The 18,871-nt window shown below is 40.5% G+C and overlaps 3 protein-coding genes across 4 annotated transcripts; all 3 read right to left on the bottom strand.

Annotated features, from left to right (window-relative positions):
* Nucleotides 1-4,716, bottom strand: LOC112174777 (calcium-transporting ATPase 12, plasma membrane-type). Of its 2 annotated transcripts, XM_024312588.2 has the most exons (2): nucleotides 2,577-4,716; nucleotides 1-2,540 (listed from the first exon to the last, which is right to left on the bottom strand). In XM_024312588.2, exons 1-2 carry the CDS (start codon nucleotides 4,198-4,200, stop codon nucleotides 907-909), a joined length of 3,258 nt encoding a protein of 1,085 aa, XP_024168356.1. In that variant the 5' UTR covers nucleotides 4,201-4,716; the 3' UTR covers nucleotides 1-906. The 2 variants fall into 2 exon arrangements, with proteins under 2 accessions (XP_024168356.1, XP_024168354.1); XM_024312586.2 differs by having other exon boundaries at nucleotides 1-4,715.
* A 3,748-nt stretch (nucleotides 4,717-8,464) lies between these two features.
* Nucleotides 8,465-9,211, bottom strand: LOC112174655. The gene has a single exon (XM_024312455.2). It carries the CDS (start codon nucleotides 9,174-9,176, stop codon nucleotides 8,562-8,564), a length of 615 nt encoding a protein of 204 aa, XP_024168223.1. The 5' UTR covers nucleotides 9,177-9,211; the 3' UTR covers nucleotides 8,465-8,561.
* On the bottom strand, nucleotides 8,465-10,975 carry LOC112174657 (calmodulin-like protein 8). Its single transcript, XM_024312456.2, has 4 exons — nucleotides 10,770-10,975; nucleotides 10,236-10,393; nucleotides 10,065-10,142; nucleotides 8,465-9,967 (listed from the first exon to the last, which is right to left on the bottom strand). Exons 1-4 carry the CDS (start codon nucleotides 10,843-10,845, stop codon nucleotides 9,836-9,838), a joined length of 444 nt encoding a protein of 147 aa, XP_024168224.1. The 5' UTR covers nucleotides 10,846-10,975; the 3' UTR covers nucleotides 8,465-9,835.
* Nucleotides 10,976-18,871: the final 7,896 nt, after the last annotated feature.

The raw sequence follows: 18,871 nt of genomic DNA, 5'->3' as shown, positions 1-18,871 counted from the left end.
TGGCATTAGCTTTTGTATCTACTTCTGACTATATACGCTTCAAAACAGCGAATAAAAATTTACATATGAAAAAGAAAGAACTAAGAAAATAGTGATCAGTGATTGTATTGGAAGTAAGAACTCCTTTCACATCTCTTAAAAGAAAAATTAAGGGTACAAAGTTAGGCAACTGTACTAATTAGAATAATGGTATTACATCACAGATGAAATACCATTCTCAAACCAAATTGTTTTCTACAATCATACATATGCTAGGTATTATTCTGGTTCATTACAATAAATTGGATCTCTTTCCCCAACTAACAAAAACAGGTGTAAGAGGTTAGGTATACTTGTTCCAATCCTACAAATTCACTCAAGCTTAAAACTTCAAGCTCATGGCGGTGTCCATGAGCCCCAAACACCGGACACTCGGACTTGGATGTGAGAGCCATATTAAGAGTCAAATCCAGGTCCGCGTGTTTGGTTGTCGCGGCTTGGGGTTTGGGGCCAGTGCCTAGAGTTTGGAACCCTAAACTTCAGTGAATTTGTACGGCTGGGATAAGCACTCTTGACCTCTTAGTGGCCATTCCATCAACATAATGGAATGTGCATTTAATTCTTCAAGCTTAGGATTCCAAACTCTAGGCACTGACCCCAAACCCTAAACGCTGGACATGAGATCCAGACTCCGACCAGAGGTTCTACCCCAAGCTTCAATCTCCTGACTTTGAGTGCCAAATAACCCCGGGCCACAATCAATGGACCCAGAATTCCAGATTTGGACCGAAGCCTTGAGGTCGGGCCGTGAGCTCTGCCTTGCTTACTCCCGAAAAGGAAGGATCGTGGCGTGTGTGTGTTGACAGCCACGGCATCAACAAGAAAATTCTGGATTGCAACCCCTAACCCAAATTGAACCCAAAACCTTCAAAAAATGTTTTTGAATCTGTGGAGTGACCTTTTGATAATTCTGAAGTATGGGTCCTCTGAAACCGGTATGAACTTCACAACCCAACCAATTGGCCATGATACAGCTGCAATCACGATACAAACTACCCATTGCTGAACATTCAACTTTTCTGTATCTGCAAATTTCTTCAGAAACTCCACCATCACAACCTGAAGAACAATAGTTATCCCCACAATCCCAATAAACAGCCTGTTCCTGAGGATACCTTTGAATACATTCTTCTTCTCCATGCTTCTTGAATTGAACTCGTTGAAAACTTGGCATAATACAAAGGTGTTGAAAATCAGAGTATCATTCACCGCAGCAGTGACATTGAATATAGACTCACCCTGGAACTGCAAGATCAAAAGAACTGCTATTTGATATAGAGCTTGAGCTAAAAGATTCCTCCACATAATATTGGTTATGAGTGGAGCGGTCCGACCCACAGGCTGCCTCTCCATTAGCTCATTAGTTGGCCGCTCCGTAGCAAGAGCCAGAGCACCTAGCGTGTCCATGATGAGATTCACCCAAAGTAATTGAACTGCTGTTAGGGGAACTTCACCAGCTGAAACTGCTGCAATAAAGTTGATTACTAGAGCTGCAACATTAACGGTTAGTTGAAATTGGATGAATTTCTGTATATTGTTATAAACACATCTCCCCCATCTCAAAACTGTGGCCACAGAATTGAAGTTGTCATCCAAGATGATGATATCCGAGCTTTCTTTTGCCACCTCAGTTCCTTGGATGCCCATGGAAAGTCCTATATCAGCTTCTTTCAATGCAGGTGCATCATTCGTACCATCACCAGTGACTGCAACCACATGACCTTTCTCCTTCAAACACTGTACCATTAAAAGCTTGTCAAATGGGGAGGACCTTGCCATCACACGGATGTTATCAACCTTCTGCCTTCTCTCTGCGTCAGTGTAGTTTCGAAATTCTACTCCTTCTACAACTTGTCCGCCCTGTACCTCGTTCTCTTTCTTTAGTATTCCACATTCTGTAGCTATAGCTTTTGCTGTGAAAATATTGTCTCCAGTTATCATTTTGATGTCCACACCTGCAGCCTTGCAAATTCTCACAGCATTGATGACCCCTGGTCGACATGGATCTTTGAGGCCAACTATCCCTAGCAAGATCAGCCCATCTTCTTTGAGCTTTTGGTGTGTCTTGTGATCATCACTGTATTCAACTTCTTCCTCTGAAATTTGGGCATGAGCGAAAGCAATGCATCGGAGGCTACTAGCTGCCATGCCTTGGATTATTTTCTCAAGTTTAGACCTTGTATCTACATCCAAGGGCTTTACAGTTCCATTGGTATCATAATAACTCGAGCATGTTGCAACTATCATCTCAGCAGCTCCTTTCCAGTGCACATGGATGGTGTTATCATCTTTTTTCTTTATAAGAACCCCACTTCGTTTCTTGTCTGAATTAAATGTTTCAACATGAAGAATATCATACCTGGGCTTCAGTTCTTGCATGTCCATTCCCAAATCTAAAACAGCCCAATAGAGTATTGCTTTTTCTGTTGGGCTGCCAGAGATTTCTGGTTTGGATCCTGCAAGAGGCATGAAAACACTCCCAGTTGTGTTCAAACCAACTCCTTGATGGAATAACTCACGAACATTTGGTGCAACTCCTTGATAGAATAACTCACGAACATTTGGTGCGATGGATAAATTATCTTCTGCAATAGATTCTTGGCCTACCCAAAACTTAGTTACTTTCATTTGGTTTAGTGTCAGAGTTCCTGTTTTGTCAGTACAGATAACGGTTGCTGACCCCATTGTCTCACAAGCCGATAGTTTTCTAACCATTGCCTGATCTTTCATCATTCTTTTCATAGAGTAAGCAAGTGTTAGTGTGACAGCCAGTGGCAAGCCTTCAGGAATTGCCACCACCACAATAGTGACTGCAGCAGATACAATTCGTACTACTGCATTCAACACATCATCTGTTTTGGTTTTGCTACCAATATACTCCTTATTGCCATTCTCATCTTTTGTATTGCCAGTAAAATAACGAATCAACAAAACTAGAAGAACTAAGAAAGCAACTGCAAGGCCTACCTTTCCAATAGAAGAGGTAAGTTTGTCAAGCCGAGCTTGTAATGGAGTTCTTACATTTGATTCCTGCGAAATTGAGCTCATCATTTCGCCCCAAGCAGTGTTCATCCCAACTGATGTGACAAGCATTCTACCATAACCATCAGCCACCTTTGCACCAGACAAGAGGAAGGGATGCCTTCTGGAATCAACTTCTACATAGTCGCTCTCCCCGGTCATGCTGGACTCGTCCACTTGAAATGAATAGCCATCTAAGAACACCCCGTCTGCAGGAATTTGATCTCCAATGTTAAGGAAGATGACATCTCCAACCACAACATCAAAGATGGAGATTTCTCGTCTTTGTCTGTCTCTAAATACCTCAACGTTGATGTTGCTGCTTATTTTAGACAGTTTGTCGAATTGGATTTCCTGTCTGAAGTTACTGAGAGCTGAGACAACAATGACAATGATTACAGCTACAAAGATACTTCCACCTTCATACCAGCCTTCCTCTACTCCATACTCTTTGATTCCAAATGCAAGAGAAAGTGCTGCACAGACACATAGAATCAGAATCGTCATGTCTTTCAGAGCGTCCAGCACAAAATAGAGGAGCCCTTTTGAAGGCGGCTTTGGGTATGTATTTGAGCCGAATAGTTCACGGCGTTTGTTGATTTCTGCGTCGTTGCCAGGTAGCCCATACTCAGGATTTGTTTTAAGAGAAGTGGTTATGCCAGTAACTCCTCCAAACTTTCCAAGAGCAGCCGAGTCTTTTTCCTTCACCATTTTTTCGAGCCCTGCATGGTCAATGTTGTTGGGGACAGAACTATAGTGACCAGTTTCATCAGGGGAAGTGCTTGGTTTCACCTCCAGGGAAGTGTAAGAACGAGACTCATCATGTGCAGGGGATTGTAGCTCCAGTGGTGAAGAGTTTTTAGCCTCATGCTCGAGACCAGAGTTCGAATCTCCCTTCTCCCGCTGGCTTTCTTTGAGACCTTGGAAACCACCGAAAGATCCATACTCCGAGATCTCTGAGTATTCCTTGTAGTTGCTCCTCTTGTACATAAGCTCTTTGGGAAGTGATAGCATCACCCTTACAGCATACAAGGCTGCATAAGCCATGCGCCACCTCTTCTTCGCTCTGGTAAAAGTGGTAGTGGTGATGTCAACTATCAACTGGCCACAATCATAAGGTGAATTCTTGCTGCTCACCATGTCTTATTGGTAGGAAGAGCTTCAACTTCAGAAAAAGCTAGTTCGCAGCAAAAGATGTATTTTTTCCAGGAAAGATCTTCATTCTAATGTGCACCTGTATGCGCTTATATAGACTTGCCAAGCTGCAAAAACCACTTTGTGCTTTCTCATTTGCCTCGTTGAGTCAATACCAAGGTTTACAGTGAATTTTTTTACAGATACTTGCCAGCATTTGATTGCAATAAATTTCTGCACGGAAAGCGCTGCATTCTTTTGAATATTCAACTTTACATCTGTATGGAGGAAAAACAACAAACGGCTGGGAACAGTGACCATTAAACGATGACTACGGTTCACTAGAAATATCGGCGAGTTGTTTAATCTTGGTGGGTGGGGGGGAAATTGTTGGGATGTTTCCATATGATTAAAGAACTGTGGGGTTGTTCCGGACAGATTCAGAAAGAAAAGTCGAGAAATGACATAGTATTATGGGTCAGATGATTTGTTTTTCTTCAATTTTTGTTTGAAAATGAGGAAGATATGGTTCAAGTCCGTAATGGAGGGTATTTCTCACTTCTTTACTACCAATTACCAAACCCCAAAATGTGGGAAACGCGTCTTCGACTTTTCTCATACTTCTGCTGACAATGAAGACCTGTTTTCTTTATGTGCAAAGTCGGCTGTTTGAGTTTGATGGGGAACCATTAGAACCAAACGGCTACTCCTTGCGGATCTAATAAAGTTTCGTAATGTGTCTCCTGCAGAACCCTCCGATCCTTGCGGATCTTACGTGACTGCATCGGCCAACAAACTCAAACGCAGTGTTACATTGTGGTTACCTCCAAGACTTTACAATCTTGACAATCTTTTCCTTCATTAACCCAACGTATGCATTCAAACATATTCTTGTTCTTATTTTCTCGTGTTCATTGCTTCATTTTAGTACGAGGTCGTACAGTTTTGCTTAGTTAATTTACCTGAAGCGGACCCACAAGCACGCATGGTTTGAACCCTAGTTCATTTTGTTAGGCTAGATTTAGCTTAATCGTTTTGAGACGAGCCTTTGCAGTTTGTGACTAGTTTGTAACAATCGAGCTCCCCAACTCCATAACAATCAATCTTTTGTCTTTGGTGCCGACAAGCCGGACCTTCTTTGCCTTCATCTATAATGTATTCTTTGAAGTTGAACAAACGAAACACATTACACATTCTCGATCATTACATCATTCTTCATCCAGAATGCAAGCGGTCTTTGGCTTTTGTTTATTTTTTACTTGGGACAGTAGAATGTTCTTTTATAGTGCTGTTTTGGTGGCTGATGAGAGTGCTAATAGTTTCGGGAAAAGTCTTTAGTGAAGATGTCGAAACATCTACTACCTTCTAATGAAGTTCTAACATATATGCAAATAAAAAGATTCTATGCAACAAATACTCCATGTTTTTCATTCAAAAGCACCGAATTACCTTGTACTTTTTTTAAAAAAAAAAATTTTCAGACATAACAATTTTCTATTGGTGAGTCGGACAAATCTGTTGGCCGGATAATCTAATGTAAATTTTTTTCCTAGTTTGGATTGTAATGGAGTAATGTGGTGAAAAATTCTCTTTGTATCAAAGCAACCAAAATTGGTTTTTCTTTGTAACCACTTTTTATCAACCAAAAGATCGAAAATTTATTTGTTGATACATTTCCAATACTAAATTTTTTTTCAATTTGATTGGTCTTGTAGCTAGTCATGATTTCTAAAGGGTGAGCACAAAGGCCACAATCGAAAATATACAAAATATTACAAACTGTGGGATGTTTTTCATCGTTGGACATAGAATTCAAATGAACAGGCGGCAAATTCAAAGGCCAGAATCATTAACCAATCAGAATTTCATTTTCACTATTTTTTTCCCACGAACCGAAAGAAAAGAAAAAGCCTTAAAAGCGGCAGCCAATTGATTCCTGAAGTTTTGTAGCTTTTCCTCCATCTCCAGTAATCTGATCTTATTTCCACATCGTATCCCATCAAGAAAATCTCTTAGCAGTACAACTTTGTATGCTTTTTCCTTGTGGTTTCCCTATCAAACCCCAACCTATTGAAAAAGCTTTTCATTGACTAAGAAAACAATGTGGGACACATTGCCAACCAGTCAACAAAACACCACAATTACATTGATTAAGCATAATACATAGCTATCCATGCAACTTCCTGGAAATTTCCAGAGTTCATCGTTTAGCTTAAATCAACTTGCTTGACAAGGACGATGACTGCAGCATCCATTATGTTAGTGGATGGTCGACTGGCCCTACGTACTCAACAATGACCGGCCTACAAGCAAGCATCGAATTTTAGTTGGTATAATAGTCCATACGCAACAAACATCATTTGATTTGATCACTGAGACGGTGAGGCCGAAATGAAATGATGCAGAAATTTCATTCTAGCTTGCAAAAATTTCCAAGGTGCATGTGAATGTGTGATATCCACCAAACATGGTGGTCAGTACAACGTACAAGTAATCTACTTTTCCCAGCAAAAGTTCAATCACATCACTTTCTGCTCAACTATACCAGACAAGGACGTAGCCGGGATCAATTCTATTATTCAACCCAAGTCTTCACCATGCCGGGGTCCTTAACAACAGGGTACGTTTGAGAATCCTAAGGATGAGAGAGAGTCTAAAACGCTCGTAATAAACACTGATCCAAGCCGAACACTTCAATTTATAGGGACTGCAAATTCTAAATCCTTGGACTGCAGATTCTAAAACCCTCACAATATATAAATGATTAGATACGTATGCAAACAAGAGCCATCAACGGACGTGCTTCCTTACATAATGTAGCTAATTGATTTTAATCATTTTATAAATGATAATGATGCTTTCAAGAAACAATCTGCATAAACTAAGGTATAGAGTGGATAAACAGAAAGTCTTATACAGCATAATGTATTGAGTGTATTTTATAAATAAGAATGATTCTTTCAAGGCCATTCCGCCGTCGTGCTTGCAATTACATGTGAGGTGCAAGATACCTATATTTGTTTCATGAGAGATTCTTGCCAGGGGCAGCCGTACTACGTGGCAGTGTGGCTGAGCAATCAGTGTCCATCAGGGGGATATTTTGGATATTGCACTTTTAAAAAGCAGAGGCAATTTCGCAATAAAGAGAAAATTTTCTGGTGTCTGATTAATCAAACGTACCACGTGTCTGGTACGTCTGACGTACGCAAGAATTTTTCCTGTTTCATACTTTGGGGCCAAAGTCTTTGGTTTATATGGATGTTCAACCCAAGTCAAAGTTTGCACCAGAATTTGGGGATTTCACGGTCTCGTTCGGCCCATCGAGGCCCATGTCCTTAAAGCAGAATAGGGTAGACAACATTGGGTATTCAATCTCCGTGAACTAAATTTCAAAGTTCTGCAAGTCACAGGCTCCAATCAAGAGAAAGCAATAAAGATTGTTCAGTTCTATATGCACGTAGAGCTGTCAATGGGTCGTGTCGGGTTAAGGTATTTGTCGTGTCACAAAAGACAAACCCAAACCCAACCCATGTAATAATCCTGTCAAAAATTTAAACTCAAACCCAACCTATTTATTAAACGGGTTACCCGTTTCCAACTCGCTTAACTCATTTAATAAATAGGACATGTAGTGTTAGACAAAATGACCAATTTAAAGGTTAACTATGCCACCCATTTAACTAAAAATATATATAAATTGATTAAATTTGTTTAAAACTCCACAAAACAAAGAATATGAATAATTATATATAATTCATAAATAATTAAATCCAATAATTATAAAACAAAATATTTCAAATTGTTTTGAAACATAAGATTAATACTTCCAACGTTCAAAATTTCAAGAAGAAGTACAACATAATTGGGTTATACGGGTTCACTTCGTGTTGGCGGGTTGACCCGTGACCGACCCATTTATTAAATGGGTCATGGCTGGTTGACCCACGGCTGACCCGCTTTTTAATCGTGCTGGTTCAACCCGCTTTATTTAGTACGGGTTTTGACTTTTGAGTCGTGTTATCGGGTCGTGTCGGAATTGACAGCCCTCCTACATGCACGAGTCTTAGTGTAGCGAGATAACTCAATCATGGAAAACAATAAAATGCAGGAAGTAATGAACTTAACCTGTGCAAAATGCCTATCCAATTGGAAAAACAACATCGAAGCCATTGTTATACTATGAAAGTTGTTGCAGTACATATAAAAATGCTTCTTTTTCATGATGAATCTACAAATTTGGAGTATCTATAGTATTACATTGTGTCGAATCTTTAAAATACGAAATGGTTTTGGATTAGCTCGCAAATCAAACAATTTACAATTTAACGATTCTCAACTCCGAAAGCAATACATTTACAACTTCAAAGTCACTCACTGCCACCACCTAAAACCCGATCAACCTCACCGGCATACCCAACCAGCTCAACCGCCCTACAATTCGTCGCCCCAAACCCACAATTCTCCAACCCAATCAAACTCACCCACGTACTACTTTTATCGATCACACTCGCCCAGCACACCATCTTCTCCGCCTGCTTCTTACTCACCCCACAAACCCTGGCCTCCCTAAACGGCTCCAAGCACTTGTCTCTCGCAAACCCAACGCACTTCTCCTTCGCCGTAGCCAAACACCCCTCCGTCTCTCTCTCCTCGCACTCCGCCCTCTGTTTCAACTCCGGCGCTTTCTGCCCAATCAGAAACCGCCACCACGGCGGCTTACACTTGCTCGATGCGCTGAGGGCGCACCCGATTCTCGACCCGGTCTCGCACTGGTGTAGGATCTTCGACTCGCACGCTCTGTAGGCGTTGGCCCAGGTTTTCGCGTCGCGGAATGCCAGCACGTACGGGCCGGACGACGGGTCGTCGGGCGGGCCGGCCCGGACCGGCCCGCGGAGCAAGGGGACGGGGCGGTCGAATAAGATGGTCGTGGAGGCGGCGGAGAGCTCCTCCTCGTCGATGTTGCTGGGTTCCGGGGTCACCATTTTGAAAGGGTTTAAGGTAAAACTGGGGGAATTGGGATTTGGGTTTTTCAGTATTGGATTGAATTGCTTAACCAGGTCTCTGGAATTGGTTGTGATTCAGTTGAGAGCTGCGAGCTGGTTTGGGGTTTAAGGGTTTAAGAAGACGACGAAGTGAAAATGGGCTTCTTGGGCCAAATATGAATATTGGGCTTCTTCATGTTTTTCATGCCCAATTCGAGTTTGCAAAGTCATTGTTCCAAACTTCTAATGCTTTGAAATGGAATTTTTCCTACCGGATAGTGTTACTGCAAAGCCATTGTTGATTGTTCTAACGCTCGCCTGAAATGGTTCGGGTTTAAATCGGGCACGAACCTTCCGACATAGGGAAATGTGGTAAAGATATACAAGTTATTTGAAAAACAAAGAAAGAAAGTGAATGGAGAAGAAATGTGCTTTCGGAGTCTTAATTATAATGCTCTTAACCACTAGAGCTACAAGTCACCATGGACCGTCTGTAAGTATAAATTTTAAAATTTTAACTTGTATGTGGAAGAGAGACCCTATATATATTACAACAAACTCTGCAAAACACGCACTTTCCAAGATGATGGGGGTTTAAAGAGACTATCAATTTTTTTTTTCCTATTTCTATTAGTACTTGGAGAGAAAATTAAGAACAGCTAGCTGAGCATCATCCTCGCAAATTCTTCATAGCTAACTAGACCGTCACCATCCAAATCAGCCTCTCTGATCATTTGCTCAGCCTCTTCATTGCTCAATCTTTCTCCCAAATTTATCATCACCTGTCTCAACTGCCAAAAGAGAGAGAGAATCAGTGATAATGTTTTAGCACAAACACATATAAAAAGGCTGATTCCAAATACAGCGGTGACCATGTTTGTATACAACCTCAGAAGCTGAAATATAACCGTCTTGATCCCTGTCAAATACTTTGAATGCTTCTTTTAGCTCCTCAGCAACGTTTTCCTATAGCATAAGATTTAGCATCTAAGATTACACCAACAGCTCAAGACATACAGATTTCAATTCATTATAACAATACGATGTTGAAATGTATACCTGCATCTTCCTTGCCATGATATTCAAGAACTCTTCAAAATCTATTGTTCCATTTCCATCAGCACTAATCTCACGAATCATGTCATGAACTTCTTCTTTCGTCGGACGTTCATCTAGCGATTGGATCACCGAGGCTAGTTCTTCCAAGGTTATAACCCCTACAAATCAATGCCACTGACTTCAGAAAATGAACATAAAATTGGCCTGATGATAATACTGCACCGGAGCTTTCACTAATTCGATCATATACCAACCAAAGATATTATGTCATCTTAGTTAACAAAATACGTGGTTCTTCCAGGAAGCAAAACTCAATAGTCAACCAAAGACATTAACAATAACACGACAACATGTTCGGACCCCAAAAGGCTTAAGTTTTTGGGGATACGTTAACAATACATATCAAGCTAAAGCCGAATGACTTCCATCAATCATTTCAATTAAATCCATCAAATTAATAGTTGAATGCTAATTGATACAAGTAAAATAAGAACAAGGCTACATGAACAGGGGAGTAAAGCAGAGAGAACTCACCATCTGAATCTTTGTCAATGAGACAAAAGGCTTCCTGGAACTCAGCAATCTGGCTTTCTGTTAAAGCTTCTGCCATCTTCTTCAAATCAAAAAACTCAGATGAAGACCAAGAAATTGCTGCTCAATTGGGAGAGGAAGTGTACGCTGTGTGTCTGGTTGTCAACACAGAATTGTATGTGATTGAAAAGTTGGAATGAAGTTTGGTGTGATGTTGTCACTTTATAAGTAGGAAAGCAAAGATGCCAAAATTAATTGATATTCTTATTGAAAAAGTCCAGCACGTTGGTGACGATTATTTTTTCCATTCAAAATGAGGAAATTTCTAGAACTGTAGGAATTTTCAATAAACCCTATTGGTCATTTCGTCTGGTCTGACCTTTATTTGTTAAGGTCAAGAAGGGCATGACTTTTATTGTTTTCAGTGTTTTGGAATTGAGGGAACCGGGTTTCAGCTCTGACTTCAGCAGCTTATTTTGCACGGGCTTTTGTTGAAATTTTATGTTCGCAAAATCATAGAGAAATCTTTCCCAGCGACTCAAAAGTATTGTGGAGCCGCATGCGTTTGACAATTATAAGAGCTGGCCAACACGTCGATGTGTTTGACTCACATTGGTGATGACCAGAAGAAGAACATGATGTTGCTTTACTAACGGTAGATAGTGCGAATGCGATCCTTTCAGATCAATGTGACTGCACAAAGATTGGTTGTATTTGTTTCATACAACAAGACAATCATACTCTTTCACATTTCAGGTTAACACCTACTGAGACTCGTTAGGACCCTATGACATCACCAGTGACGGAGGGAGAAATATATATGTATGAGCCAAACAATTTAACCAAACACCAAAATAGACCATTGATGAACCAAAATACATCCCATACAAAAAGAAAACTAGAAAAGAGATAAAAACAATGGCAATAAAATCTTTCAACACAAAAACAGGGAAATCAAGTTATATCCTTATTAATAGAAAATTACACACAAGTGACCTTTTGAAACTTTAATTAGTCATAAGGCCACCTTATTTTTTTTGTATACATAAGGTCACCTGTAGCTTTAAATTATTTTCAACCTGATAATTTTACCCTCTTATTTAAGAAACCCAATTCCATCAGCCTTACATCACAAATCTCTCTCTCTCTCTCTCTCTCTCTCTCTCTCTCTCTCTCTCTCTCTCTACTCGATCACAGTGTCTCTCTCTCTCCTCGACCATAGACTTTTACGTCTTTGGTCTCCGCCTCCAATTCCGACGACCACCGGCACGGCGTTCTCTCTCTCTCCCTCTCTTTCCTCGATCACAGATCACGTCTTGATCTCCGCCTCCGATTTCGAAGACCACCGGCACGACGCGCTCTCTCTTTCCTTGATCACAGATCACCTCGTGATCTCCGCCTCTGATTCCGGCTACCACTGGCACGGCGCCCTCCCCAATCTCACTCGCTCTCTCAGCAAACCCTATCTCCCTCTGCCAGGCTTCATCTTCTCCGCGATGCTGAAGTTTTCGCAGACTACTGCGAACCAGATTCTATCAGTTCCTCCTGCAAAGCCTCAACGATGCCAACTCGAACTCTGTTCACCGAGAGCTAACTCAGGTAGTACCTCTCTCCTTCTCGCTTTTTCTTCAATTCCGGCTCTGTTTGCTTCCGATTCTCATTTCGGAGCCCTAGAATCCTCTGTTTTGGTTTCGGACTATTCGGAATTTGGACGGAACTTCATTTTTATTCGGTTTCGATTTTGGACTTTCAGTGAGACTATTAGAACTCAAAACGGGGTTTTGTTTGTCGTTTTGGCTTGCTCAGTGAGCTTCTGAATTGCTTTCTTAGTGTAGATTCGAAGGCCGTCAACGTTGCCTTGCTTTCTCAGTGTCATTTTGGCTTGCTCAGTGAGCTTCTGAATCATTCGCGTTTTTCATTTGATTTGATTTGAATTTGAATTTGCAGGTGCAAATTATTTTAAAAATCTCGATTTTGATTTCTGAATTTTCACGTAGGGTCTGTTTGGATGATGGCGATGAGTCTTCGATGGTGAGATTAGGCGTAGGGAAGAGCGAGAGTACTAATTCCAGAGATCAAAGCTTTGTTACACGTTCAAAACCTGGAATTATGTATTGTTACAGTTTTTGGATTAGGTAGAAACTCATTTGTTGATATTTGTCAATTTGATAGCTTTGGTTTGATTTTGGTAATTCCTATGGATTTTACGGCTTACTCTAGTGAATGATGCTCATGGATACAAGTTATGTTGATCGATTAATGATATGTGCAATAGATGCAAAATTGAGCATTGCAAGCTTTTGACATTGTAAATTTATAGTTGTTTTAATGTTTCATAGTAGTTTTTGTGTAGGTTGGTAATAATTTTCTCAGTTGGTGATAGTAGCTTTGTTAGTCTTTGGTAAGAGTAACTTTTGGTGGTGGTGATTGTAGCTTTTTGTGATGGTGATAGTAGTTTTTAACGTTGGTGAGAGTAGCTTTTGTCAGTGGTAAAAATAGTTTTTTTTACGGTGGTGATAGTAGTTTTCTGCGTTGATGAGAGTAGCTTTTGTTGATGGTGAGAGTAGTTTTTGATACAAGAGTAACTCTCTAATGTTAGTGAGAGTAGCTCGTTGGTATTAGTGACAGTAACTTTTGTTGTTGGTGAGAGTAGCTTTTGATGTTGGTGAAAGCAGCTTTTGCTGTTGGTGAGAGTAGTTTTCTAGTGTTGGTGAGAGTAGCATTTGTTGCTGATGAGAGTAGATTTTGGTATTGGTGACAATAGCTTTTGTTGGTGGGGATAGTAGCTTTTTGTTTTGGGGAGCATAGGTTATTTGGTAAGCAGTAGCTTTTATTGTTGGTGATAGTACCTTTTGTTATCTCATTGGAGGTTGCCGGGAATCTTACTAGAGTAGCTTTTTGTTGTTAGTAACAATAGTTTTTGTTGCTAGTGATAGTAGCTTTTGTGACCTCATCAGAGATTGCCAGAAATTTCATCATAATAGCTTTTGTTGCTAGCTATAGCAGCTTTTTATGTCAGTGACAGTAGCTTTTATGGTAGCCGGAGTTCTCCGGAAATCCGTCGGAAGTTGGCCGGAGTTCTTCGGAAACCAGTCGGAAGTTGGCTGGAGACCCGCCGGAGTTGACCGGAGGCCTCGCCGGAGAGGAGAGAGAGAATGAATGTTGATTTTGTACTCTAGTGGCATTTATGTAAATATATTGATTTTTAATATCCAAAATATAACATATTTTTTAATCTAGTGGCCTTATAAAGGAAAAAACTAGTTGGTGGCCTTATGGCTAAAAAAACATTCTAAAATGCACTTATATGTAATTAACCCTACTATTAACATGAATACATGATAGAACATCAATACATCATAATCCTACCAATGAACAAAATCATGAATTCAATTCACATTGTTCTCAATAGGAAATATACAAGAACAGAGGAGAAGAAAAACAGTAAAAAAAAAACAAACAAACAAACAAATTAATCAACCTGAGTCACAATCACATAATAGATAACTAAAATTCCATATGAATTTCGTTATCATAGATGCTGGACAGATCAACAACGAGATATTGATATCTGGGGTTTGAGAAACGAAGTCATCATAGCAAGCCAGCAATATCAATTGGTTATTGACTTTGAGTGCTTTGATAGTTGAGTTTTGATCATACATGCTGAATGGGGTGCACAAAAAGCTTTGTACTCTCTTTTTTCTTGTTTTGTCAATTGTTTTGTGGGTATTGTGATTTGTCGACCTGCTGATATATTTACTCCAGCCATCATATGTTTTTGTGGGCTGTGGATTGTGGGATATATATATATATATATATATATATATATGGGCGGGTTCTAGAGAGGACGTCCGTACTTTCGCTAAAGTGAGCTTTCAGGTTGCGACGAAGCGGCGGGGCTTGTCGGAAGGAGGCCAAAGGTATCCCAGACCTCTTATGGGCAGTGATCGAGGTCGGAGAAGATCGAGGTTGCAGGTTCTGGGTAGCGACCTCACCTACAACTACAACGTTCTGGGCAGCATTGCAACCCGGTCGCCGGCTACTCCACCCGACTGCAGACTGGTTTGTCAAACCCCTGGCCTTCGTCCAGCAAGCTCCGCTGCCCAGTCGCCACCTGAAAGCTGCTGCAGCAGTGCCGTCCGCACTTTAGATAAAGTGCGGACGTCCTCTTCAGAACGCCCTGCTATATATATATATATATATATATATAGGGTTAAGTACTGTTTACTCCCTGATCTTTTACTTAAAAAACACTTCAGTCCATGTTTTTCTAATTTCATACGTTTACTCCTTATACTCTTAATTTTAGACCAATAGGCTCATTCTGTTACTCTCTGTCCAAAAATTCCATTAAATCACTGACGTGGCAGTCTTTTCAATGTAAAATCCCTACTATACCCTCATTTATTCTTTTTTTTTTAAATTAATTTATTTTTTATTTTATTATTATTATTTTTCCTTGTTGTTTACCTCTTCTTCTAGCTCTCTCTCTCTCTCACACACACACACACACACACACACACACACAAGTTTACCTCATCACTCCTTCATCTGCTCAATCTTCATCACTTCCTCTTCCCACAAACCCCTCTCTGCCACCCTCGAACCCAATTCCCTCAAATCCCCCAAACCCCTAACCATAACCTCCAAGCTCGCCATCATCCCCGTCTTCTCCTTCACCAGGAACAAGGTTGGCGAGACCTTCTTTCTTCTTTCAGTCTCCGTCTGGCGACAATATGGCGGCACACCAGTGCCGTTTGAATCCTCTCTTCATCGTCAACCTCGTGGTGGCCTTGGGTCTGAAATTGGACGAGTTTCATTTCATTTAATTTGCTTTAATTTCATTTAATTGTAGTGTTATGTGCTAGAATTCTATCCCTTGCCAAGAATTTGTCTGATCAAGGAGGCTAGGAGAAGGGAGATGTGGGTTATGAAGCAGAGGTGAGAGTAGGAGCCTATGAATGAAGTGAGAAGGGACGTTCCGGAAATCATGAGATACGCCATACCCATTGAAGTTGGGGGTATTCAGAGGAGGATAGTAGGGACTAGAGATGTGACAGAGAGAATGAAGAGGATGAAATTCAAGCATGCTAGGAGGAGATTTGGGAAGGAACAAGAGCTTCTAAGATTGGATTTCGGAGGAAGACATTTTCTAGGTTTCGAGTTTGAATTGCTTCAGAATCTGAAATGTGTTTTTGATTTGAAAGTGAGATGTGTGTTTGATTTGAGTGGTCAAGGTTTGATCTTGGTTAGACAGGTTATCTGATTGGGTCAATTCTAGAATTAGAATTTTTTGTTCGTTGATTTTGGAAGTTTAATTTGAAGTTTAGGGTTTTGAAGGAGAAGGGAAAGGTTGTGGAGGAGACGGAGGGGGTTGTGCTAAGGTTGCTAGAGGAGTGATAGCCGGAAGAAGAAGAAGAAGAAGAGATTAAGAAAAAGAAGAGTAAGGTTAGAATAGACATTTTGGTGTGGAAAAATTGTCACGTCATCTGTTTAACGGAGACTTCAGACGCAGAGTAACAGAATGGACCTATTGATCTAAAAATTGAGAGTACAGGGAGTAAAAGTGTGAAATTAGAAGGACAGAGACTTAAGTATTTTTTGGGTAAAAGTTCAGGGAGTAAACAATATTTAACCCATATATATATATATATATATATATATTGTTAACATTGCTGGTTGACGGGAGCAAATCGTATAATTGTGAGACAAGTGTCATAATCTCAATGGGGGTAGTGGCCCCCACTTGTCCTGAATTGCCTCCGCCACTGGACATCACATCACCATTTTGAGGTTGGTATGATTAGATCGGTTGTTTGGGATCCTTGAAGAAATGTCTTGGCTCATGCTCTTGGAGAAGAGACATACAAGAAAGAAATGAAGAGTGAATAATGATTCTGGATTTGCCTCAATCCAATCCTGTTGAGCTACTTAGTTGATTCTCCACTTATTTGTGCTCAAGTGTCAATAGAACATGTATATTTCTCTTATTATTCTTCATTATTAGATTTAGATCCAATAGTAGTTGACACAGTTAAGTATGTAATTTATTACGTGAATATGACATTACTTCAATTATAATTGGCATTAGAACTTGGAATGTGTTTGCTTGACTAGAATGACATTGAGAATTAATCGGAGAGAAAACGAATGGTGAAAAATAAAAAAGAAGCAAACATGAATCATTTTTTTTTTGATCAAATAAGAACTTCATTGACTATGAATCAATTACAATGAGTTGTGGAAAGACTGTAAGCAACCACCAAAATGATGAAATGCTCAAAGTTTCCCATACTAGACTTCACACTGAAAGTCCATATTGACACACTAATGGAGCCACTCAGGCCCCGACTCCAAACAAAGAAAAGGCTGACTAATTTTTAAGGCTTCCTTTGCTAGCCGGTGAGCAATTCCATTGCCTTCCCGTTTCACAAAGTGCCCACTACAAAAACTAAAAGACTGAACTAACAACTTAACTTCATCCAAAATGTGTCCTTCAAGACTCAAATCATCAAGACTATTATTGATACTACTAATGACTGAAAGAGCATCACCTTCCACCTCCAGGTTAAGGAAGCCCACGTGCAACGCAAACCGTAAACCATGCAACAATGCCAAGGCTTCCACCGATCTTGGAGGAAGATTACCAACTTGTGGTACCGCCATCGTGCCTTTCAACTCTCCACGACAGTCTTGAAAAACCACCCCCAGCCCACTGAAACTGTTCTTCATATCACAGGCTCTGTCGAAATTCATCTTGATACAGTCAACAGAAGGAGGTTGCCATAGCATCAGGGACCGGACTTTTCTCCCCATGTCTGTGTAGATTCCGGTTACGCCAAAGCCACCATGAGATATAACAAAATTTAGTTAGCTCAGGTACAGAGGCAGTAGAGTAAACATGATGTAGAAGGTCAAGGAAGGATGGTTCCTGCCAACTTTTACAGACCCCACGAAGAAAAGACTCTTTCCAGACTGCTTTTGCTCTAGGACACTCCCAAAATATGTGAATCACCGACTCCATAAAGTTCCCACACTGCCAACAACTTGGATATTCAAGAATTTTCCTAACTTTCAGATTTAGACCACATGGTAGGTAGTTGTGTGCAGCCCTCCACATGAAGACTTTGACTTTGTGGGGTAGATTGAGACTCCATAGTTTATTCCACAAAGACTTGTTGCCATTATGACTAGAACCAACTACTGTCCCATTTTTTCGAAATTGCAAATCTCTAGCCACCCAATATCCTGATTTCACACTATAAACACCAGGCTTGGTAAAATGCCAAACAAGCTTGTTAGGTACAGTTCTCAATCCAAGAGGCATACTAAGAATCATATCAGCTTCATGAGGCAGGAAAATAGATTGCACAAGAGGCACATTCCATGCTCCCGAGGCCGTGAACAAACTGTCCACCTTTTGATGGACTGGGATTGGAACCGGACTTACCACCTTAAAACCAATTGGACAAGGCAACCACCGATCCTTCACTACACTTGCTCTTGCTCCATTCCCAATTCGCCAACGAGTACCATTATCATCACTTATTTGCTCCATAACAGACTTCTCCATATAGCTGAAGGTGTGAGACCCAACGAAGCATCTAAAAAGCAAGAATTTGGGAAGTATTTAGCTTGAAGTAATTGGCTTACCAAAGAATGTTTACCCCAAAAAATCCTCCAAACCGTTTTTGCTAGCATGGCTTGATTAAAGGCCTTCAAATCTCTAAAGCCAAGACCCCCCTCCTCCTTTCTTTTACAAAGCTTGTCCCAACTGACGCAGACGGATTGGTAACTAGGTTTACCAGCAATAAACCTAAGCAAAAGATTCTGGAGTCCACCAGAGATAAAAGAGATTAATCTCAATTTTATTGATAAAAGATGAAAGATGCCTTCTGCAGCCGCAAGCGGCTGCATAAATAAGAGAAAAGCTTGCGGCTGCATAAATAAGAGAAAAGTACCCTAGGGCGACTAACAATGAAACCCTAAGGCCCATGGATAAAAACGAAAAACAACTCAAAAATAACTAGGAAAACCAAAAACGGGTAAAATAGAAAAATGCAGTTTTGAGGCCCTAAACAACCCCGAAAGCCCGAAAAATG

This window comes from Rosa chinensis, chromosome 6, assembly GCF_002994745.2.
Source record: "Rosa chinensis cultivar Old Blush chromosome 6, RchiOBHm-V2, whole genome shotgun sequence".
NCBI lineage: Eukaryota > Viridiplantae > Streptophyta > Magnoliopsida > Rosales > Rosaceae > Rosa > Rosa chinensis.
This window is presented reverse-complemented; position numbering and strand designations above follow the sequence as displayed.